The sequence below is a fragment of the Ursus maritimus genome, unplaced genomic scaffold, assembly GCF_017311325.1.
Source record: "Ursus maritimus isolate PB19 unplaced genomic scaffold, ASM1731132v1 scaffold_7, whole genome shotgun sequence".
Classification (NCBI taxonomy): domain Eukaryota; kingdom Metazoa; phylum Chordata; class Mammalia; order Carnivora; family Ursidae; genus Ursus; species Ursus maritimus.
The window spans coordinates 78,188,421-78,214,334 of NW_024426885.1; the positions used below are offsets into that span (position 1 = coordinate 78,188,421).

The following is a 25,914-nucleotide window of genomic DNA, read 5'->3' on the forward strand; positions in this document are numbered from 1 at the left end:
GTTGTGCCTCTTCCCAACCATGTGACCTCAGCAAATTACTTCATCTCTCTGGGCTTCAGGGTTTTCCTTAAAATGGGGACAGGAGTAGTCCTTAACCTCTGACACTGTTGAAGGGTTACAACAATGTCTGGCATGTGTTAAGTGTCATATAGGTTTTTGTTAGAAAATAAGTAACTAGAAGTTTTAATATATCTTTAATATATCTCAACTTCATATTTTTCAGAAAATTCTTGGTTGAGATAGAGTTCATTTAATTCTTCAGGCATTTTTTTCCCCTAGAAGTAATTCTCGGTGCTACAAAATTCTGCTGCTAGATGATTCTGTGAGAATATAGGGGAAGAAAAAAATACAGGAACTCTTGAGGCAAATATTTAAATATTTAGTAAAATAAATAAACATCCTGTTGTTGGAGAAAAAACAATCACGACAACGTAGAACACCCATCTGACACCTTATTTTTTAATTTAAAGTAATATTATATAAATTAGGCATAAAAAAGTGATCCCAACCAGAGACATAATTTATAATGTGATCTAAAAGCCTTTGAGCTAATACTTATAAAATAATTGAGAAAATTCCGAGTTGGTTTATATAAAGATTTAACAGTGAAACTGGAAGCTGTTTTACCTTTGATTTTAAACAAACTATCATATAAAACAATGTATTTAAACAACTACTATATGACTTTTAAGAATACACATAGAAAAATATTTGCAAAATTGGAAAAGCAAACAAATTTAATAGGAACTACTTCCATAGATGGGCAGGGTGACGCATTGAGAAATGTTTCTCTTTATCTGATACATTACTATGTTTTTCGTCTTCCGTATTACTGTTTTTTCCAACATGTATCATTTTATAGTATAAAACTTCTTAAAGTATTACTTACAGAAGTTAGCAATGAATGCTGGTATTTGGTCCCTTATAGTCACTTTTCTCCAAAAATCAGAGTAAAGTCTAATGATCAAGGGCTCTGTCTGAACTTAAGCGGGAAGTAAGTGTACCCTTCCCCAGAAAATATGCTATTTCAAATCAGCAGCAATGGATCAGACAATACTCTACTTGGGGCCCCTGAAGTTGCTTTCAGGTCTTTAACCTCTAGAAAAAATAAAGATAGCACTGCTGTCTTTAATATCTAATAAAGAGAAGAACCAGAACTACTCCTCCCCATAAAACGCCAAGGGTTTTTACCAAAGGTTGGTTGGTTTTACCAAGGGTTGGTTGGTTTTACCAAAGGTTGGTATTCTATTTGGACTGAGAACAGTACTGGTCCCCACAAAGAGATCTAACATCAGTAAACCCCTCTCACCATATTGTCGGCTTTGAAAACAGATTGAAGTCCCTCACTAGCTACCCCCAATATTAGCCAGTCCGGTTCTTCGAATGTTAATCTTTATAATGTTTCTATTTAGGGGCTCACATGGCTTTGCTTGGCACATGAGACAGCCCAAATCCAAGGAGGCAAGAAGAGAATTAGTAACTGCTGACTATATATCACATGCCTAGAACAGTGCCATGTATATTTGATGTATTATCTCCTTTAATCAAAAAGCCAATGTTATCCCCACTTTGTATATGATAACACTGAGGTTCTAAGAAGTCATTTGCCCAAAGTCCCATAGCTAGTGAGTCATGGAGCCAGACAGCCCCACTCCGGAACCCTCACTGCCATACCACAGAGACTCCATATTACAGCAGAGCCCTGGATTCAAAATCTAGTCAGATCCCATGATGATCAGGCATTGGTGAGGTTGAACGACAATAATCATAATTAATTTGTCCAGCACTTTACATGTTTTCACGACACTTATCGCAAGCAAGTTGTTGAAGCACAGAGCACGGTATTCAAATCCACATAAAGGAGACCTCGACTTTATGTTCTGCCCAGTTCACTACTACTCATCAATGGTAAATAGGTTCCTTATCATGATTTTGAAAATAATTGAGGAACACAAACTAAAAGTTTTATCGTTTTCTTCTCTGCCTCATACAATCCACCGGGATTTGCAGGAAAATGGACAAAGAAAATATGGCGGCCCTCCACCGGGCTGGGATGCTGCACCCCCAGAAAGAGGCTGTGAAATTTTTATTGGAAAACTTCCCCGAGACCTTTTTGAGGATGAACTTATACCATTATGTGAAAAAGTGAGTCCAAATTTAATCTTTTCTTATCTTTCAAGGGAAAAATATGACACACTTTGCTTAGCGCTCATTTTTCTTGGTCCATAATGCCTTCTCTTCCAATTGCCATTCCTCAACATGGACAAAGTCAAAACCTTCCTGTTAGTGGCTGTCCCCTTATTGTCACTGCCTTGAGTAACTCCTCCTGCTACTGACAGCTTGACCTACCACTGCTGCTCACTTTCAAGTTCTGATCCTTGATCCTCACAAGTGCACCAAGTTTGCAGCAAGATGACTATCAATCTATAATAATACTACCACGACCTCTCCAAAATAAGATATTGCTCCAACTTAACATTTTAATATGGTTTTCTAAAGTGTACCATTTCACATTCAAAGAGTGTGTGTGTGTCTGTCATGGCTCAAATGTGTACCTATACATATTGCTTCAGAATGAAATTTCCCTCTATAGGTTTGATTTGGCTGCCCTCATGCATCAACAAGATTAAGAATGGGGTTTCTCAGAGTCATTATATAATTAAGGAACACATTTCCTCAGTTTTAATTCCAAGTCATATATTGTAACTAAACCCAAAGCTAAAGGGAGAACAGAAAATTAAAATTTATTTTCAATATTTTACCAAGCAGTGCTTCAACAACCACATTCCCGGGAAATTTAGAAAAATTAGAGTCTAGCTATTTCTTTCCCTAAATGCCAAAGTCAGTTGTGTGCATGTGTTTAACTCAGCCTCCGATTCAGAACTGCTCCTAATTTTATACAAACAATCTCATTTGGCATGTGCACAAATTATGAGGATTTAATTCTGGAAGAATTTTATGTACTGAACTTGAAAATAGCCCCAAGAAGCACCTGAAACTGATGAAACATGCTTGAACTCTTTCCTAATGAGCCCTGAATAGATAGGTGTCCACCACTGAATACCGTGGGGTGCGGTGGGGTGGGGTGGGGTGGGGTAGGGTGGAGAAGGCTGACACACGGGGTAACCAACCACTAAGAAACACACATTTAATGACACCTCTTCTTCCTGCACATGCCTGTCCTATCTATTAGGGCCACTGATCATATAGCAGCCAGCAAGAATAAGTTACTGAGTCTGGGTTGCTGGAGAACATGTGGGGTAGCAGGAAGAAACAGTATATAGGCAAAGCAAAATAGTTATACTCAGAAGAATAGAGTGCCTCCTACTGTGGAGCTCCTGACGTTGGGCTGATTGTGTAAAACTAACATCTACCTTCAGCCTCCAGATCAAAACAACAACAGGAATCCCCAGATGATCCTCTGAATCACATCTTCCCTGGGCATCTTGAGGTCATGGTGGGAGAAAGATAAGAAATCAGTTAGCAAGGTTCCAAGTGAGCGTCCCCTTCAGTGGTAGAGTATGACCAAGTAAAGATGAAACTATGGAACCTTGAGAGGGCAAGGCAGAGGACAAAGACAAATCTATCAAGAAATTGTGCTTCTGATGACAAATGTGTTTTCAGGTCCCGAGGACAATGGATAAATCCACAGATATTTGTGTGATGAAAGGCCATTTGCTCTGTTGAAAACATATTCTGTTAAGTCAAGCTGAAATGCACTTGTACACGTTTTCTTTATTTAACTTGACTTTGCCCGTGAGTCAGATAACAGATCTGAACCCAGCCTGAAGATATGCAAACCATTCCACACGGGATGCAAATGCCAAATACGGCGAGATAAGACTTCAGAAAACAGTGTGTGTGTGTTTTCATCTGGAAGTACAGATGTACAAATGTGGATTCTCTCTCTCTTATTTATAGATTGGTAAAATTTATGAAATGAGAATGATGATGGATTTTAATGGCAACAATAGAGGGTATGCATTTGTAACCTTCTCACATAGACAGGAAGCCAAGAATGCAATCAAGCAACTTAACAACTACGAAATTAGGTAAGATCCGCCTCTTGTGATTAAAAGTGAAGCAGACACTGCACCTGTATCCATTCTACCATCAAACATATCTAATAGAGTATATGCAAAAGACAGGCAAATAAGAAATTAAAAAGCTTTCATTTCCTTGGTGAAAATCAATTTGATGAAATATTTATTTAATGTCAACACTATATAAAATGTCAAACTAAGTTTTGTAAAATGCTCAAAGAAACAAAAATCATTAACTCATCTGTTTCACGAATATATTCGTGGGCACTGTTCAATATATTGGAAATATCAAGATGCCTTTTCCTAACCTCATAGTAAGCAAATGGATATAGATTTTTTTAAGAGAGAAAATCATATGAGGACTCTAAAAAAGCAAATAAAACAAACAAAAAGCAGAACCAGACCTATAACTACAGGGAACAACCTGATGGTTGCCAAAGGGGGGGCAAGGGAGGATGAGCAAAATGGGTGAAGGGGAGTGGGAGGAACAGGATTCCATTATGGGATGAATCAGTCACAGAGATGAAAGGCACAGCGTTGGGAATAGTGTCGTATGATGGTGAGCAGAGCATAATGTACAGAGAAGTCAAATCACTGTGAAACTAATGTCACATTGTGTGTCAACTATACTCAAAAAAATTAAGGTATGAGAAAACAAAACCATCTCTGAGGAACTGGCTACTCTAACTTGGTGTATTGAAGAGAATACTCTCCAGGAAAGTACACTTTTACCTGACACCTGAAAGAAAAGAGTCAGCCGTGACAGCCAGATATGGAGGAAGATTATTCCAGAGAATAAGAACAGCACGTGCAAAGTTCCCCAAAAGAGAACAAGCTCGAGGTGTTAGACAACAAAGCCAACAAGGTAGAAACAGAGAGGAGAGCTGAAGGCAATGTACTCCGAGAGCCTTTACTCCACGATTCAAAATTTGCCTTTTATTCTAATAAAAAGGAGGAAACATTTCATTAGATTCATGCTTTTAGAAATGTAATTCTGGCTATTGGGTGAAGAATGGACTGTAACATTGCAAGAGGGAAGCCAGAGGGGAAGCTACAGCGGAGAGGAGTCTAGGTCTAGATAAGGGATGACGGCAGGTGCACAGGGGCCGGTGGTGCAGGTGGCCAGAGAGGTCAGACCCGGGGTATGTTCTTCAGGATGAACAGACAGGACTGGCTAAATACTGGATCCAGAGTGTGAGCAATGTATTAGAATTCAGGGAGAAAGGCTAGGATGTTGGTCTCAGTATCTGTGGAAGAGATAGTGTCATTGAGATGGGAAGACCAGGAGAATAGCCGGAAATGTGAAGAGCTTAGTTTGGGGGAATTTACATTGAGATTCACATTAGACATCCCCAGAACCATCCTAAATCATCTCTTGAAGGAAGCCGTGGGCCACCTGGAAGAAAGATCAGTGCAGCAGTTGAAAAGCAACAGCTTTGGGGTCAGACAGGCTTCACCTGGGTGTCATTAAGTGGCTTCACCTCTCCAAGCCTCAATGTGTTCATCCCTAAAGTGGGGCTACTCGCCCTCATGTCAGAGGTGTCGTGGTGGGGATAGTATTGATTTTTAAATGTTTATCCCAGTGTTTGGAACATGGTAATAGGTCAATCAATGACAGAACTCTTACATATTAGCACATTCAGCAATTCTAAGATGTAATTGTCATATACGTCCTTTCTGCATCTTAAAATTAATGTCATCTCAATGTGAATACAGAGAGATCTCCTACCCTTTATTGTCTCTCACTTCCTACAGGCCCCAAGTAAGTCCTTCATTATCCTGAGAATTCTGTAAGTCAATCAATTACTGGGTCATTTTTCTTAAATCCCTTAGTCGCAAAAAGATGGACTCTTCAGCAACCATAGTAGCTTAGCCACTCGGTCTCAAGGTCGGATCTTGGAACAGAGTTTTGGAGGAAAGTATAAAGGAAGTTCCCCTCCCACACATGCCTCCATAAATCCAAAAGAGCTCTGTCTGGTATGTGGAGGGTTGTCTGGCATGGGAACCAGGCGATCAGGACACAGCTTTCTTTGGACAAATCCTGGGACCTCTTCCAGCAATGGTTTTACCGTCAGCACCCAATTACTCACACCTTCTCAGCGTCTGTTGTAGGAGATGACATACACCAAACTGTTTTTGGAAAGGGCTCCAGAAAGCTCCATTTTAATATAGCTTTTTAATGGATAGGTACAAGTTTTCAGGGATCGGGAGAGTTCCCATTCCTTGGTCCTTCATGGAGCCTAGACATCTTAAGAGTGAGGGTTATTCTCAAAATGGCTTTTCGAGTGAGATGGATGGAGACTTGGCCACGCAGGGAATCAGCACGGTTTGCTGTATGTACTCAACACTTTGTACACACTGGGGCCTGTCAACGCTTTCTGAGAACAGATAGGGTGTGAAAAATGAGCACAATGAATCCATTCCAGTCACTGATATGTAACAGTACTCTCTGAATTTCAGTGTCTTCATCTATAAAAAAGAGACAGATATACTTACCTCATGGGGGTATTATGAAAACTAAATAGATAATGCAGGCAAAGCTCACATGGTCTGTGAGTGTTTGCTGATGATCACGGTGCAGGAGGGGGAGGAGGGCAGGGAGAAGTGGGAAGAGGAGGAGGAGAAATATTACAAAGCATTTGGAAAGAGCAAGCTGGTGGCCACATTCCAAAGTTCAGGTCGGATGCCAGAAACAAGGGGGAGGCACAGAGGTACTTTAAAAATCAAGGTGTATGATAAATAGAACATGAAATAGTAGCAGAATAGACACCCCAGAGCCAACGTCACCTACGTCCACTCCGCCCGAGACCAGTCCTGCCAGACAGAGAACCTTGCCTGTGGAGGAGAGGATTATCTTCGATTTGCTTTTAGCCACTATTTCTTAGGGGATAGATAAGGTTCTTATCCGGAAAAGACCCGTAATTGTCCTATCGTCCTCCTCCTCATCAAATATTCACTAAGATTTGTCGAAAGGCCTGGCTTCTGGAGACATTAAAGCCTTGCCCTCAGCGTGTGAGAGATGGCTTTTTGTCTCCAAGCAGTTCTGGGAAAGTGCCTGACAAACCACATGGATTTAAAAATAGGACACGGAGACTCCAGGCTCCACCTGCTGGTCACTGATACCTGATGGGCCCTCCATCAAAAATAATAGAATTTCTAAAGAAATAATATTTTGGAATAGAAGGGCTTCTTAAGTAAAAACAAAAACAAACGAACAAAAAAACAAAGACAAAAACCCTGAAAGATGACTCTATCCACCCTTTCCTACCCACAAGGAAAAGCACATTCCTCAGGTGACGTTCACCAGACTGTAACAGGCCTGTCACAGATCTGATCGGTGGTCCTCAGTTCCTCGGCAAAGCCTAGAGGACGATTAGGACAGGAGCCAATCCTGGTGAGCATACCTGCCACCCCATGAAAGCCACTAGTTCCAAGAAATCAGAGCAGCCTCCCACTCGCCCAGCTGAGCACTTCTCTCCATGACATGCAAGTCGTTTCTGTGAAAGGAACTTTACCCACTTTAATAACTTTGTGTTATTACGAAAGTCACACAACAAACAGAAAAAAAAAAGGCAATAAAAATTCAAACCATTCCTCCACAATCCCACTGCCCCAAGATACTCACTACGTTGGATTTTTACTTTTTAAAGTGTCTCTAGTCCTAGATTATTGGTACAGTGTTCATCAAAGTAGTCTTCTCACATACTTATCTTAAAGTCTTGGTTTTTTTTTTAAGCCAGTAGCATATGGTGAGCTGGTTTTTTAACCAATAAATATTTTTCTGCATTACCATGTTGAAATGACTATCGAGCATTGTACAGTATAAATCCCCCACGTTTGATTATCAGTGATTCTCAGCCAGGAGCAGTAACGTCCACCCCAGGGGACACTTAGAAACACGAGGAGGCATTTTTAGATGACCTAACGGGTGGCTATTAGCATTTAATTGCACAAGAACCCGGGGTGACAAAGATACTATGGTGCACAAGGAGGAAAGTTCCAGCCCCACAGTCAATGTGCACCTCAGCCAAGATGCATTAAACTGGTCCTGGATGGTGGGATATTTTGGTTATTTCCAATCCGGGGACTATTTTAAATAATAGCAGTGAATATCCTGATACAAAAATGTTGGTTCATCTCTTTCCTAAAGACAATTTCCCAGAAGAGGCACTATTTGCCCCAAAATTGTACAAAAGATTTATGATACATTTCCCCAAGTGTCCCCCAAAAAAGCTTAATCTGCACTCTCCCAGTGAAGGCGGACATGAACTTGCCCATCAGCAACCGTGTGCAGCAGCATCAGGAACGGACTGAGAGTCTGGAGGCCAATTTCATCCCTTAAAATCCATAAAATCTTAAGCAAGTCATTCAATTTCTCAGGGTCTCAATTTCTTCATCTGTAAAATGGAAACAGCACCTGCTCAGCCCATCTTCCTCATGTAGGGCAAGGAAGAGAATATGTGAAAACTTGTTCCATATAAGGGACAATTTCTAAGAGCAGTCATGTCAGAATCACTTCCCTTTTTGGCTGGTTAGGAAAGGGAGCAGCGGGCTCTCGAGCTCATGGCCGTCTGGGGCCAGGCAGCCTACGTGAGTAACGGGGGGCAAGGTGCACAGGCCTCGGGAGCAGGGATTATCCTGGGTAGTGAGGAAACAACAGGAAGACCAAACATCCCACATCCTCAGGCCATATCAGGTCCAGGGTCAAACATTTTACAACTTCCATCTTAAGCCTCAATCACACAAGGATTCTTGCCAAGCAGAAAGAATGCCTTTTTTTTTTTCCAGAAATGGGCGGCTCTTAGGGGTGTGTGCCAGTGTGGACAACTGCCGATTGTTTGTGGGGGGAATCCCGAAGACCAAGAAGAGAGAAGAAATCCTAGCAGAGATGAAAAAGGTCACCGAAGGCGTTGTCGACGTCATCGTCTACCCGAGCGCTGCAGATAAAAGCAGAAACCGGGGCTTCGCCTTCGTGGAGTACGAGAGTCATCGGACGGCTGCTATGGCCCGAAGGAAGCTGCTGCCAGGTCGGCACCCCCTCCTCAAGGAGGAGACCCCCCCACTCTGCTGCCTGCCCCAGGCCGCTGCACACCTTAGCAAAGGAGACACATGCTGAGTGTTGTGTGTTTGCTCTCGAGCTCTGCTTATGTGGTACTTAAACCCCTTCCCCTTCTTATCTAGGTCACACTAGATGCAGCTCCCCGAAGTTTTCACAGACCAGGTTCTGAAACACATGCACAGAGTCTAATACACGTGCGCTAACCCCATGACGAAGCGTTAAAGGATCTTCTCAAAAGTGAATCTATCCGATGTCCTTCCATACAGAGGTGGTTACCAGGCTTACTAGAAATAGAGTGGATCGTCCATTACGGTGTAGAGTGCACCTGCAAGGGACACATTACCCCGATGACAGCTAAATGACATGAACTCGTATTAGGACTCCCCAGGGTCTAATATTTGCTGATGTGGGGGGGATAGAAGAGCCCTCCACAGAAAGACACCTGCTAGGTGCCACCACCACCAGGTAGGTCCCATTTGGGCAATGACCATCAATTCCTGAGTTTAAAAGACTCCACACCAAGGCCCTGCCTCGGTCAGAGCAGCTTAGGGAAATGGTTGAAAAGCCTCCGTGCATTCTCAAATATTCGCTAAAACTTACACAAAGTAAATTATTAAAATGAATCAGTATAAAAATAAGAGGATTTCAAGAATGACAGAGTGGAGACAATGGAATCCACTCTTCTCTTGAACACCATGGGAGAGCCACCAGAATGAAAGACAAGACCAAAACCACCTAGATTTATACTGTCCCTGTGCACAAGCTTAGAAAACAAACCATGAATGAGTCACAGGCATGAAAGGTACAGCATAGGGAAATAGTCAATGACATTATAATAGCGTCCTATGGTGACAGATGGTAATGACACTTGTGAGCACAGCATACGCATAGACTTGTCCAAACACCATGTCGCGCCCCTGACACTAATGTAACATTTTGTCAACTCTACTTCAAAACATAAAAAAAAAAAATTGACTCGATAAGAAGGTTAGCCCTCTATAAGTTTTCAAAATTAGAAGATGGCTTCTGATCTTGGGAAAGATTTTTTTTTTTAAGATTTATTTATTTGGGGCGAGGGGAGAGTGAGAGGCAGAGAGAGAATCCCAAGCAGACTCTGGTGAGCACGAAGCCCAACGCGGGGCTCGATGTCATGCCCCTGAGACCATGACTTAAGCCGAAAGCAAGAGTCGGTCAGAAGCTCAACCACCTGAGCCAGCCAGGTGCCTCAGGGAAGATTTTTATTAACATTTTCATGAAGGCAGCTAACGTGAAAAGATAGGACATAGCCCCCAAAGTTGCCAAATCCGTTAGAGAGATGGGTATTTTTAAGGTCGATGCTCCCTTTCACTACTCTTACCCCCCGGCGGTCAGACCCTGTGCCACACAGGCACAGAGAACCCCTGACACTCCTCATGAGGCGTCCTTAGCCCCTCGGTGACCTGAACTTAATCTTTGGGGTCCATTTCAACTCTTCTCTCTTCAACAATTGTGCCATGAAAACGTCCCTTGTATCCATCCTGATCTCAGACCATCACTGGAGTCTAAAAACATATACTCTTGAAGAGACTGTTTTCAAAAACTCCAGATTATTTTCCCAGCTCTGCTCTCTTTTGCATGTACCCCACTGTCTCCCCCACCCTGAAGATCCCCACCAGATTAGTGTTCCCAAAATATCATGTCATCCTTTCGACAATTCTGGCAAATAGTAGGGCTGAACGGAGCTGCTCACTCATCAGTTCAACAATCATCACCCACTGCTTGCTGCAGGGGAGATGGAGAAAAAATTGAGCCTGTTACTCAAGGCTCCAGTCCTTTCCAGCCACGCTCGCTACCTTCCATTTCCCAAACACATTTCCCAACAAAACCCTTCTTTCTAGCAGGACAAACTCCCCTATGTTTCAGACAATGCCATGCTGATTTTTGTCTCCTTTAATTCCAAAAATTGTGTCCCCCACTAGAATGCCCTGCCCCCTCCCTTCCTCCGCTGAACTATGGCATTCAAAGCCCCCGCTGAGCCGCTGCTCAGCTGAGAAACCAGCCACCACTACACCAGCCCACATTAACCACTTCTCTCCATTACCTGTGCAATCAGATACGTGCCATCTTTTAGGCGGTCAGGGAGGCTAGCAGTGAGAGAGGGTCCAAAATGGGAGAAAGATAACTTTCAGGGGCCAATCAGTGTTCCTAGAGAACCAGAACTTTCTCTCAGCTTCCCCTCTTCTAGGAAAATAGCACACTGACCCACGAAAGGGCTCCTCTCTACCTGCCCCGAGCGGACTAGGCCCGGCAGGACCGGGCAGCCAGCCTTCAGGAAGTCTCGGGAACTTTGTTAATGCCTGCACCCCAGGCTGACTTTTCCTTAGAGGTCGTGCTGCAGGAACCGGCAGCATCCAGGCCAGCTTGGTCTCCCCAGCCGCTGCTCATCTTCCTGAGAGTCCGAGGCAGCCCGCCCCTCGCCTCCCTCGGCGCCGCTGTCAGCTGAGCTGAGCTTCTCCAGCTGCATGCGCGTCTCAGGGCGCCCAGCAGACGGAGCGTGAATAAGGCAGCCAGGGACCGTCACTTCTGCTGCACCTTGTGAGCCAAGCCTGCTACCCACTTGGCCACCCGACCTGCTACCTCCCTGGAGATTCAACAGCAACGAAGGAGCTTGGTCACTGGCCACTCTCTGAGGAGCCTCGTTTGAGAGGAGGCGATCTTTAGCAAGCATGATAAGCAAGAGCCGCACGCAGATTCTCCTTACCTGAGCCAGACTTGGAGACAGAAAACTGTCCTCTAACGTGACCCATCGCTCCCCCAGCCACCTACCTCCCCTGCAAACAGTGGCAGCGCTCTCCCGATGCCACGTCCTTGCAGACGTGTGTGTGGACCACAGTCCAGGCGTCCAGCTCCGAGGCTGGCAGGGCATGGTAAGGACGCTCTGAGGAAAGTTCTCACAGTGGTTCCACCGTCCACTCCAGGATAGCCTGGAGGGCTCGTGGAAGTGCAGAGAGCGGGGCCCACCCCCAGGGCTCCTGAGTCAGTGGGTCTGGTGTGGCGCCTGCTCATTTGCATTTGGAACGAGTTCCCAGGATGCTCTGCTACCGAGACCCAAGTTTGAGAACTGCCATCTGAATCAGTAGCTACAGATCTGCATAACCTGAGGAGGCGTTTAAACAAAACCAGAAACCAAGTCAGCCTCTGATTAGCTGAATCTGCTTCCCTGGGGTGCAGAGCTGTGGCCCTGGTGTTTTAAGTTTGCCAGATGATTTTGTTGTGCGGCCAATGTTGTGATCCACTGCTAACGCCCTCAACTCAGGATACTGGCCGTCACCTGCAGGGGAGGCCAGTAAGAACGCCTGGGGGAGTAAATGGGAACCTTTACTCAGCACGGACAGTGGGCATTGCTCCCTCCCAAAGGAAATCCTTAAAAAGAAAAAAATGCTAACTATTGCACCCAAAGAGTAACTCCGAAGAAACTGTGCACGCAAGAAAAGAGACCAAAAACCCCAAAGCAGTCAAGGGGAGAGTGCATCACTGGAAAGTGAGTAAGTCCCTCACGTGGATCATCTTTTGTTTCCACAACAACACTAGGCAGTGACTTCTATGATCCTGATTTTCTAGACGAGGAGATTGATGTTTAGAAAAGTGGCTTTCTAGCCAGGATCGTGAACTGATGTTTGAATTTTTTCAAAGTCCACGTTCAAAGCCCATGTTCCCAAATCCCTTGGCAGCCCTGACTTCCATGGGGATGTTTGGGGAGATCACTGCTAACCATACCTGCTCCAATTCTGTCCACTGCAGCCTTCTGCCGACCTTCAGGCTGGCCGACCGCTTCCTGTGGTCCCAGGCCAGGATGGCAAAGGCCAATGGTCTAGACCAGTGTTCTCAATTTTGGCTGAATTAACTGAGCTGCTTTTAAGAGTCCTGAGGCCCAGACCACTCATATCAAATTTGAGAAGGAGAGTCCTGGGGTCAGTGATGAGCTGGTCAATCTTTAATAGACAACTCCCAGGGTAAATCCAAGCCCTGACTTGTAACATTGCAGATCGCCATGGAATGAATGTTCCCATTGTGGCTGATTCCAAGCTACCAAGAGGGCCTCAACTGGCTCACAAAACTCTGAAAATTTAACAGTCTAGTATAGCGTGGAAAGGAATTGGATCTAGCATACCAATGAATGGGACTCAGGTTGGGTATTTCTTAAAGCTCTTCCAAAACAACTAATTAAAAAACACGCAAGATTTCCAATCAAATTTAGAAATTGAGTTGACCACCCCACCCTATTCCCTCCCCACGGAGTGACTATGAGTGGGAACTGAGGTAGCGAATGGAAAACACATTATATAGGGCAAGACGCTCAATAAATTGCAACTTTAGAAATGCAAGAATAGATGTAGTCATGGGTAACAACTACCCCCTTCCAAAAGAGTTCAGTTTCTCATCACAGACCCTTCCATTGCTCTTTGTCTTCTTGAATGCCATAAAATATGTTTCTGCAGGCTCCCAAGTTGTCCATGTGCTGTCAGAGAACTAGGAGGGAACACAGCTGATGAGAGCCCTGACCAAGTATAAGGGACAGAGAACAAACTGAGGGTCCCTGAGCTCTGCTCATTCTTGCCCGCACACCAGTTCTTAGACAGCTTGGTGGTAGCAACTGGTCACGCAGATCCCAACAGCAGCAGACCTAATTCCCAATGACCTCCTTAGTGCTTTGTGAAGTGAGACTCTGTGTCAGAGCCCTAAATCTGTTTTTTCCTTTCTCCCCTTCTGCCACCTCCCTTTCAACGACTACCTTCCTCCCCTTGTGGAGACCTGGTCGAAGACACAAACCTGCCCACTGCTGCCTCATTTCTCTTCCATTTCAAACCACATCCTAGTTGCCTTTATGCTCAATCATTACAATAAGCCATCTGTCACACGGAACTCCCCTCTAGCCAGCTCTTCCATTTATTTGGAAGCTTTCTTAAAATCAATCATCACCTCTTGTAATATCGGTCTTCATGCTCAATCAAGACCTCAAAGCATCCATTGCATTTAAAAGGCCGTCTCAGTGAACCGAGACGATGTTGTCCTGATTTCTGTGTGACTAATCATACTTGTGATCTTTTGAACAGGAAGGATTCAGTTATGGGGACATCCTATTGCAGTAGACTGGGCGGAACCCGAAGTGGAGGTAGATGAGGACACGATGTCTTCAGTGAAAATCCTCTACGTGAGAAACCTGATGCTGTCTACCTCAGAAGAGATGATTGAGAAAGAATTCAACAATATTAAACCAGGTAGGACATACCAGAGAAGATTAAGTTTTTGAGATGTACTTTCAAAACACATGTGTTTGAGAGGACTTCCCGTGACTTTAAACACAATAGCTTTCATTTAGCATTCTTATAATTGCATGTGGACTACAAAAACCATATTCCAGGCCTGGGAGTTGAGAAAAAGGGATACATGGTTCTACATCTATCGACATCATAACTCTACAATTATCTGTGTGATTACTCAATTAACGCACATTTCCTTCACTAGACTACAAATCCCATAAAGGTTTCTTAGCTTCGATCATCTCAGCCCCTGTCTCTGGGCCTGGGTCATAGTAGATGCTCAATAAACATTTACTGGGTTGATGAATGCATGGCCAGAACTATAGATCTGAGGCAGGGCTTCTCAGCCTCAGTGCTCTTAACATTTTAGGCCAGTAATTCGTGGTCATGGGGGGTCTATCATGGGCATTATAGGAATTTTAACAGCATCCGATGCCTCTATCCACTAGATGCCAGTAACAAGCCCTAAGATGTAATAACCAAAAATGTCTCCAGACATTTACCCTGAAGAGCAAAATTGCCCCCAGCTGTACCCACTGGTCAAATGGAATATGATTACAACTTCAGGTACATCAGTAGGGAGGTGAGGATTAATTCTAGGAAACTCATTTGGGTGAAGAGGAAGGGAAAGAACAGCGGGAGGTGGAGGGGGATAATTATTGCTGCTCATCTTGTCAGTACTTTGCAGCATCAGTTTTATCCCACGAGACTCAGCCCTTGTCGCTTTTTTCTCCTATAGGAACTACAATAGTGATACAGGGAAAGCATTTCAGGAAGCAATGTCCAAGCAAGCATTTCCCAAAGCCAATTCTGGAGAACAGTAATTCTGTGGGCTGTCAGTAGATGCTACTGATAAAAGGGGTCTATGGTCAAATAAATCCGTAAACACCAGATTCAGGAAAATCAAACAGGTTCTTTTTTATTGCAGGACTTATCAGAGTCCTTAACCTTCTAATATGCTTTGAAAGTCTCCAAAAGGAGATGTAGGATGGCTCATTTCACAAATTTTTAGACCATGGATCTCATTTTTTGGCAGCCATCTTGCAGAATTATCATGTTTGGGAACACACTCTGGTCTGAGTTTATCACTGTGGTAACATCTTCCCACTTTCATGGCACGAGTCACCTACTCAGCGCCATGACCCTAGGATGTAAGATACTGTGTCACTTCCATTATTGTAAAGGTGAGAACACCAGAACGCAGAGCAGTTATGGTTGCTAGCTCAGGGTCATACAACTAGCAAGTGGCAAATCCCATATCTGAATCCAGGTCTGGCTAAGACCATGTTCTTAGCCACTCTGTGACCTCCATGCCCCATCCTCCTTCCACTCACTCCCTCATTCATTCAACTATCACTACTTTAGTAGGTCCTATGTGCCAGGAACTGTGGGAGGAGTGAACAGGTGTGATGTGTGTGTGGAAGGAGTTTAAGATGTTCCAGAAGAGGGACACCTGGGTGGCTCAGCCTGTTAAGCATCCAACTCTTGATGTTGGCTCAGGTCGTGATCTCAGGGTCCTGAGATCAAGCCCTGTGTCAGGCTCCATGCTTAGCAGGGAGCCTGCTTGAGATTCTCTCTCACCCTCTCCCTCTGCCCCTTCTCCCCCCAAAAAAAAAGATTCTTCAGAAGATTAACAGCCATGACAGCCTACCCTAGGGGCACAGACAAGACTCGTGCTTAGGAGAAGTGATGTGTGAGCTGAGATCTGAAAGTTGATGCATTTGTGGGCAGAGGAATGATATGTGCATGTGTAGATGTTACCACCTCCCACTTTGTGTTGACTTATTCCCTTATTTTTATTTGATACTTCCTTTTTTTTCAATCTTTTCAACAAACTATATTGAGAGAATGGTGGGTCCACATGCAAATAATAAAGTTGGACTGAATTTATATAATATGTAAAGTTAACTCAAAATGGATGAAAGACTAACAAAAAAAAAGCTAATTTATAAAAAACGCCAGAGGAATATATAGGGTAAAGCTTTGTGACATTAGATTTGGTAATAAATTATCTGATGGTGATAAAAGTACAGGCAACAAAGAAAAAACAGATTAATTGAACTACATCCAAATTAAAAACTGCCTCAGAGGACACTTTCAACACCGAAGAAGCAACCCACAGAATGAGAGAAAACATCTGGAAATAATACATCAACCAAAAATTAAGTCAAATTCAAATCTATATTTGTCCAATGAACAATATTGTCCAATTGCCACAGACACATGGCCAATATGCACATTAAAAGATGCTCACCGTCACTCGCTATTCACCCTGGAAATGCAACCCCCAAAAGCCATTTTCCACCTGTCAAGATAGCAATAGCAGTAGTGGTAGTGATCATTGAAGAAGACGACGACAAGGACACAGATGTTGGAGGAAGCTGGAGCAGTGAGAACCACGTGCCCGGTAGATGGAAACACAGAATAACACCGTCATGGAGGAAACTACACACTGGGTCCTAAAGAACAGATAATCACCATATCATCCAACAGCTCCACTTCAGGGCACACACGCAATAAACACAAGCAGGGACCTGCTCCTTGCATAGCATGCTCACAGCAGCCTTAGCCTTCTCACCCCCGATGTGGAAACCACCCAGCAGGGGCTGGAGCAACAAAACGTGGCGTATGCGTGCAGTGGACCAGCACTCACACCTAGACTGCATGGGAATTTTGGGACATACGATATGGATGCCTGTTAAGGCATGAGTGCAATGACCCAAGACAGTCAAAAGGACACACGCCAATTATGGAAATTTCCTAAAGTAGGCACAGTGCTAGAGACAGACGGCAGCATGGTGACTGCCCAGGGACAGGGGAGAACGGACTCAGAAATGATTATTTAATAGATACAGGGTTTCGGTTTGGGTTTACAATGAGGTTCTAGAAATGCACGGTGATGACAGTGCACAATGTATTTCTTCCTTTTATCTAATGAAAACATTACCGTTTTGTTTTTGCTTTTTGGAAAAGCTGGAATGAGAAACAACTCAAAGACTGCTTCCTTTCCTGATCACTGGCCATCAGCTTATCATGTTAATGGGAGACATGGGCTCCCGTCCTCCTAGTTATAATGAAAATAATAAATGCTGGCTCTCTCCCCCTCTCTCCTTCTCTCTCCCTCTGGTGGCACAACTCAGGGCTCTATAGTGACTTGTGGCTGCTTGTCAGCACTCCTCAGAAGAATATGAACCATATAGCGGGTGAAGGACTAGCTGTATTCTTCCTGCTGTATTAGGAAGAAAAAGTCAGTGCTAACCAGTTTATTTTCCAGTGAAAGGGTGTGTTTATGCTTATCTAGGAAAATTTTCGGAGAGAAACAGGAAAATAACCTTTTACAAGTCCTACTGAAAGTGTGGATCCCTCAGAGGAGCCCGAATATTCCCGGCAAATATTTGACCCTATTATTTTAACCCTGATTAACCTGAAAATACTGCCATTCAGAGAAATAAGTAACAATCGGAACAGAAATTGGGTCTGAAAATGTAGGTCCTTCCCCAGTGTAGCCTAAGGCTATCTGCTAAAATTCCAATTATAGTTATTCTACAAAATCTGATTTCCCTAAAACAGTTTCATGTCTGATTCACCAAGAGGGCTTAAAGCAGCCTGCGGGCCCCACCCCTGGAGTTTCTGATTCAGGGGGTCTGGGGTGGGCCCAGGCGTGGGCATTTCTCCTAAGTTCCGGGGGAAAGCTGATGCTGCTGGTCTGAGGACCGCACTTGGAGAAGCATGGCCCTCTGATCATCTTCCCTTCGGATAGCAGGTGTGTTTCTCTTCAGGTAATCGATGCGCTGCTGACAAGTTGCTCATGAATAGAGTAATATTTGTCCAGGTCCCTGTATTATGACTTCAGAGTCTTTTACATCATTGCTGATGATGACACCTGATATTTTATTGCTTCTACCCTCTGCCACACGATGAGCCATCAGTAAACAAACTCCTGTAGACTAAAGAAGGGACATACTATAATAAGCCATGTGGTGAATACTGTTGAGAAAACCAAACTCTCACTAACTTGTTTCATGAGGCTAAATCTTCATACATTAATGTTTCCAAAGTCAAGTGCAGCTGAACAGTGTGGCTTAACAGTGCAAGCCGGTTCCATCATCCATGAGCAGAATTTGGAGACATTTAGATCCATTACCATCCAAAACGCTGCCTAACGAATGTGAATGCTAGAAGCTGGAGTGTGAATTGACCGGTAATATTCGCTCATTCCATGTATATTTATAGAGCAGCCTCTGTGCACATGGTCCTGGGTAGGACCTGGGTAGGATAATACCATGACACCCCTGAAACAGGTCCTGTTCTCAGGGAGCTAACAGTCAAGAGGAGCCTCGATGAAGGGCAACATTGAAGAACAGATGGAGCCAAGACTGGAAAGATAGAGACCCTCATTGGCCCCCCTTTCACTTCTCAATGACCAGGACAAGCCATGGGTTTGTGTCATGATAGTTACCCCACCTGACACTGAAGGACGAAAGAGACCGTGCTGGAAGGTCAGCTCATTCCATGTACCATGCTTTATGGTCTCAAATACTTTATGTATTTTCTCAGCCTCGCCAGACAATTGTGCTCTGGACAACCACTGCCATCAGAAGTCAAGGGTTGAACGCTGAGGAATGAGAGAAGTACCACAATGTTTTTAAATGATCCCTACATTACAGCCCTACCATTATTCCAAAAGAAGACAACTTAGAGCCATTGAAAACTGTGGTAGAGGAAAAAGTCTAATTGCCTTTGTGATCTTGAATCGAAGAGGATAGGTAACTGAACCTGGATATGGAGAGGACAAAGGAGAACCCTTATCTGCTCTTCTGGTCCTCCCTGGGGAAGCATCCCATCGTAGGTTATGTCCAGTGATTAGGATAAGAGGAGAAACCCAGTCTTCTCTCGAGATACACCCAAGTCAGCATCACTGAACGGGGACGATTGGCAAGCTAAACTGTTACCTGCTAACAAGTTACACAAGTGTCCATTTCACCTTCACTCCAGGAAAGCTTCTTTTTAAGGTTGAGGAATCAACAATATTCTCTAGCAACATTTTAATAATAAAATGTAAGGTTCAACCATTTTGGTAAAACTTTTTTTTATATATGTTACCATCAACATATGCAGAAGCTCCTCAATATAAAAATAGGTTAGGTTGATTTGTTATTTTTTATTACACAAATAATATCAATAAACATTATAAATGTTTGCAAAACACCAAAGCATATAAATTAAAATATGAAATTTCCCATTATTCTCTCCAAATTTTCTCCCCATTCCTAAAGTAACCTCTATTTTAACAGTTTGGTCTCCATCTTTCCAGTTCTCTTTCTGTGTGTGCATTCCTATTTATGTGTGCATATATATGGGTTGGGATTTTAAAAACATAAATGTTATAGTATTGTACTTATTATTTTACAATTTTTAAATTTAACAATAGGTCTTAAATCTTTCCACGTAGTATACATAGGTCTATTTGTTCTCTTTAAAGACTCATTTTATTTGATAAGAATGTACTAGGTCTAATCAATCTCATAAGAATGGACTTTAGATGGTTTTATTTTTGCTATTTCAACAGTGATAGAGTTAATATCCTTCTGCATGATCCTTTTGCATATAGAAACGCTTCTGTAAAAGACATTCCTCAAGGTAGAATTAGTGGATATCTACATTGTTTCCGACATTTAGATTTTATGAACAGCATGTAAGGAACTATCTTGGTTTTTCATGTTCTTTCAGAAACTTTTTTTTTTAATCAAAAGAATATCAGGGGGTGCCTGGGTGGCGCAGTCATTAAGCGTCTGCCTTCGGCTCAGGGCATGATCCCGGTGTTCCGGGATCGAGCCCCACATCAGGCTCCTCAACTGGAAGCCTGCTGCTTCCTCTCCCACTCCCCCTGCTTGTGTTCCCTCTCTCTCTGGCTGTCTCTCTCTGTCAAATAAATAAATAAAATCTTTAAAAAAAAAAAAGAATATCAGGTAAGCAGTTAAGAGATCTGTGTTCTAGTTCCTAGCTGTGTCAACTCTTATGATCTCACTTCGTTGTCAGAACTTTAGATTCCTAATCTTTAAGTTAAAAATAAATCATGAAGGTCAAACGAATTTTTTAAAAACTTAAAGTAAATCATTGCTAAAATCTCTCCTAACTCTGAAGTTTTATTCCATAAATCAAGAGAGACAACATTTTTCTGGGGAAAAAGCCATAAAATTTTAAAAGGTAATCACCTAAGTATACATTTATAGGATGACCAATAGTTAAGTTCCAATCAATTCAACAAGTATTTCACTGAATGTAAGGTACTATCTTTTATATTTTATTGCAGACAAGATAAGATACCGCTTCTCTCCTTAAAGATCTTAGAATCTAGGAAGTGGAAAACACAAATCCATAACCAACTTTAAGGCAGAATATAGGGGATATTTAAAAATTTACAAACAAATCCTCTGTTGAATGTGTAGAATTGTAAACCTGGACATAGCAAATATTCTTGATGACATCTTTACCTAACTACTGAGTCTCAAAAAAAAAAAAATCAAATCATTCTCAGGGCTCTGAGAATTAGGGTTTGCTAATGGGACTGCTTCCTGTTTCCAGGTGCTGTGGAGAGGGTAAAGAAGATTCGAGACTATGCTTTTGTGCACTTCAGTAATCGAGAAGATGCAATGGAGGCTATGAAAGCTTTAAATGGGAAGGTAAGGTAGGACAAAACACACACACACACACACACACACACACAGAGGTTTCACCCAAGTGTGGTGCGCAAATTTTATTCAGAAGAAGGATCCCGCGAGTCTGTGTCACTCGGGCTTTCCCCACCTCTGACAAGACTGCCTGGGTCCATGAAGATGAACAGAAGAGAAGTGATAGAAACACGGTGGAGATGCAGCTCATGTGTCCGGCTCCATCTCTAGTTTAGGGTGATTCGAACAAGTCACTGACCCTCAATTTCCTTACAAATTGGGAGATTGGAGTACATTATTTCAAGGTGTGTTTCTCAGGCCCCGTTGTCTCTAGTTACTTCAAGAGATCATCACCTCGCTAGTGCAGTGCTATGGAGGCTGAGGACCAGAAACTCAGGTCAATTCTGTTGTCCTTCTGCCCTCTGAGTTTGCTGTCCCTACTCTGGAAGGCTCTGGATCTCTTGCCCTTGCCAAGAGTGGGGTCTGGGCAAAAATTAGCTTCTAAAATCCTTTCGCCTGACTTGTACATAGAGACCAATATCATATTTACTTATCAAAGCAATAAACATTTAAACCCTACTATAGACCACTTATCTTACTAAACAATGTCTGGGACACAAATAAGCAAAGATACTTGTCAATAAGCTAGAAGTCTATGGTGGAATAAGACGAGTGCACAAATATCTTTCATAGTTCAGCCAAGTAAGTTTCATTAAAAAAATTTATATATATAAAAACTTATATAATATAGATTATATATAAAAGGTATAATATTTATATACAATATAAAATATTGTATATTTATATATAATATATAAAATAAAAACTAATATATATTTATATATCATCTATAATTAATATATATTATAATTATAGTAATATTATTATGGTTAATATTAATTAATGTATATTAATATACTAATTATTATATTAATAAATATATATGCGGTAAAAGTCCAAAGGAAGGAGGAGTGGGCCATAAAAAATCAGAAAATCTTCATGGAGATAAGAGATAGTATCTTTGAGAAGCCATAAAAACTGGGCAGAATTCCCAAAGGAAAAAAACACGGGCCGGTGATGGGTATTAAGGAGGGCACGTATTGCATGGTGCACTGGGTGTTACATGCAAGTAATGAATCATGGAACTTTACATCAAAAACTAGGGATGTACTGTATGGTGACTAACATAATATAATAAAAAAATATTATTATTAAAAAAAAACACACGGAAACAGATGCAGTCTCAGAGGCACGGAATTTGGCAAGAGCAGGAAGTGACTGAGGAACCATGAATGTAGACCGATTCGGTTAGAACGTCACACACGTAGGGCTGCGTCACCTGTTTGGCTTTGCACAGTTAGTCCTAACAGCAGACAGATGGCGAAGGGACTAAGTACAGAAGGGTGAATGTGGGGGAGGGGAAACGAGTGGAGGAACCAAGGCTCACAGCACTACCAGAGTCAAGGTGACAAGGGGCAGGAGAAGTAACAGGAAACCTAAAGGAGAGAGGACTGTGTGGAGCAGGTCTCTTTGGGAGAAGCAGAGATCTTTGGCCGAAGGACACAGCCAGGGGCTAAAGGAGCACCTCCCCGAGCAGGTCGTTCAGTCACAGGCGGGTGGGCTTAGGGGCCACACACACATGTTTGAGCCCTGGAGGAAAAAAATGTACTGACTCCAAAACACAAAAAGAAAACTGTAAAGTGAAAGCGAATGCGAATTTAAATGCACGTCCGTGAAGCAAAACATCATTTCATCTCCGTCAGTGATTACATTTAGTATCATAAAACTGTTATTACCTTGAAAACAATTTGTAGGTTGAAAATATTCCTGAGGATACAAGATGATTGCTGAGAAGGGGCAGTCAGTCATAAATTAAGTGCTAAATAATTACATTGAAATAATCACGATGGAAAAATACTCAAATTTTTCCCAATTTTAAGAGCTGGACGTTTTATAACAATGTGATATATGATGAGTTTAAATATATATTCAATATGTTAAAATATATACCAAATATTATAATTATATTTAACTAAATGTGGTATGGGAAAATCAAAAGTAAGTTTGCCTAGGAACTGTGCAAGCTTTGAGTATAGATAGGCATATTAATAGTTAACTTATTAAACAAGGTGAGACTCCGAAGCTTTTTGTGTAATGGAGTAATGATCATATATAATTAGGGAAATGAATGTACTAACAGTTGCAATTTTATGGAGTAGGAAGAGAGATGTCACTGGAACTACTTGAAAAGCTATTACAGTCACCCAAACAGGAAGAAATAGGGCATAAGCAAGGGCAGGAATAGAAAGTAGGAGAAAGCTCTACACAGGGCGATGGGAGATGAATTCAAAACACCCAAAATGATTGGATGTTGGAGTGAGCAAGAGTCATTGGTTTTCAATGTGGGAGACCAAGATGATACAGTCAGGGAAGCCAGGAAAGGAAACCTATTTGGAGAGAAAGGTGATGAACTGAGCTTTGCATTCGATTGTTCATCTATTCTAGAAATACTTGTGGATGTCTGTGATGTGCAAGGAATTTTGCTGGGCTTGGGAATATACAGATTAATAAGATATCACCCTAGCTCTTGAAACATCTAGACCAAATAACTAAAATACAATACTGAGTTTAAACCTCTACTACGGGGTTAGATGAATGCAGCACAAAAACTATTATAATATGAAATCTGACTTTGCAGTGAAGAATCATTCCATTAAAAATGTCTCTTGCTATGGAAGTGCCTAGAAGCAGAGACCTATTTGGGTCTCTCACCTTCCTCAAGACAGGACTGAAGATAAATAATTTTATATCTAAGACCACCCCATTCCTTTGGATACTCAGGTCTGTTTCTTCTAATTACATCAACACCAGTGTGAGATACTTGAATATCATCAGGATTCTCTCTCTTGGTGTATTACAGCTAACATGCCTGATACTGTCTCTTGATCCCAAAAAGTAGGGCAGATATAAGAAACTAGGAACAAGCGACAACCAGGAAGCTCAACTCTGTCCAGCAGACTTCAGTGATCTCAGAACCATTGAAGCGCTCACAAAATGGCGAGCTGCCACGAAACGGAATTCTTGAGGGAACGTTTCATATTACTTCTTTTCTTTATAAAAATAGAGGCTTATAATAGTCTTATGCAGAAGAAGCTACAAAGGCTTCCTCACAACACCTTGTCCCATCAATGAGAAACACCTCAATCCTTCAAGCATTTGTTGAGGGCCATCTTTGTCTCTTGTGTAGTCAAGCAATACAGAAAAGTGAGTCATGCTTGTAGCTCTACACACAGCCCTTTTCTTCAACATCTGGATCTGTTTGCAAACTGTCAAAAGCTTGCATCAGAAAAAAACTTCTCTAATCATTCTTTTTTTTTTAGGATTTTTTTTTAATTTTTATTTTGTTACATTAGTCACCATACAGTACATCCCCAGTTTTTGATGCAATGTTCCATGATTCATTATTTGCATATAACACCCTGCGCACCATTCAGTATGTGCCCTCCTTAATACCCATCACCGGCCTATCCCAATCCCCCACCCCCTGCCCCTCTGAAGACCCGAGGACAAGTTTTAAGAAGCGTGTGACTTGAGAAATCTCAGTACTGCCCCTGCCATCCCTGCCAGTTCCCAGCTCTTCACCAGATCCAAAGGTACCTACACCTATGGGGAACAACACAGTAGCCTCCTCAATTCCTCGTCCTCAAATAGGGCCCCACTTTTAAGCCTCTCTTCTCTTCCAGTAAAAACTTCCCTATCGTGTGGCTGCTCTAAGGAGTAAACCCTTTAGCTGGCTAGGATGTCCGTGCCACAGTGTTAGCAATTGATAAGATTTCCTTATTGGTTTCCTTCCACCATCATTGTGCTGTGCTAAGTAGTAGACATTATATCCCACCCATTATTAACCTAAAATTTCTTAGAATTATATAATATGTAATTTAAAACATGTATCACGTAAAAGTATCACATAATTCTCTGTCACAGTGATTTCATCACATAATTTATAACCTGTATGTCAGTGGCCAATAGCCAGTTTTTTCCCATCAAACCTGTTGCATATTATATGCAATTTTCCAACAAAACCCTCAGGAAGACTCAACCAGCACACAAACATGAACCCATGAAGAGACAGGATGCATATAGGTGAAGGGCTCAGCCACCCTTGGTTGTCTTCATATCTTCTCATGTTGCTTCTTTGCTCTCTACGACAGGTGCTGGATGGTTCCCCCATTGAAGTGACCCTAGCCAAACCGGTGGACAAGGACAGTTACGTTAGGTACACTCGAGGCACAGGTGGAAGGGGCACCATGCTGCAAGGAGAGTACACCTACTCTTTGGGCCATGTTTATGATCCCACCACAACCTACCTTGGAGCTCCTGTCTTCTATGCTCCTCAGGCCTATACAGCAATCCCCAGCCTTCATTTCCCAGCCACCAAAGGACATCTTGGCAACAGGGCCATTATTCGAGCCCCTTCTGTTAGAGGTAACGCTCATCAGCTCTTTCTCTAGTATAACTCTACAATTTCTAATGATTTATACTGCAATAGCCTTAAACACATAGGATGGACCCACTGGGAGAAAAGGACTGGAAAATCGTTTATGAAAAATCAAGTATTATTATATCAATAGTTGTCCTTCCATAAAAATCTTTTTCTACATTACAACTGGTTATTGAAAAACTTTGGTCAGAACATAGCACAAATGAGTCTAATGCATACATTTGATCTTTGCCTGGGCCCATAAAATTTGTGCAGACTAAGTAGTTAGCTTCTCCCTTAATCATTGAACCACCATATTGCAGTCATATGTGACTCATTAGAAAACCCAAAGGAAAGCAGG

The 25,914-nt window shown here is 42.4% G+C and overlaps 1 protein-coding gene across 4 annotated transcripts in view; it reads left to right on the top strand.

The window, feature by feature from the left end:
* A1CF (APOBEC1 complementation factor) overlaps positions 1 to 25,914 on the top strand; it is a 48,783-nt gene that overhangs the window by 13,922 nt on the left and 8,947 nt on the right. For 2 of the 4 annotated variants that reach the window (XM_040624172.1, XM_008689581.2), the window contains exons 2-7: positions 2,011 to 2,145; positions 3,922 to 4,052; positions 8,832 to 9,070; positions 14,196 to 14,360; positions 20,988 to 21,085; positions 25,285 to 25,558. In XM_040624172.1, the coding sequence (XP_040480106.1) occupies positions 2,011 to 2,145; positions 3,922 to 4,052; positions 8,832 to 9,070; positions 14,196 to 14,360; positions 20,988 to 21,085; positions 25,285 to 25,558 (1,042 nt within the window). Of the gene's footprint in view, positions 1 to 1,850; positions 2,146 to 3,921; positions 4,053 to 8,831; positions 9,071 to 14,195; positions 14,361 to 20,987; positions 21,086 to 25,284; positions 25,559 to 25,914 lie in introns of those variants that run through there. The other 2 variants (XM_040624170.1, XM_040624171.1) reach the window with 1 other exon arrangement.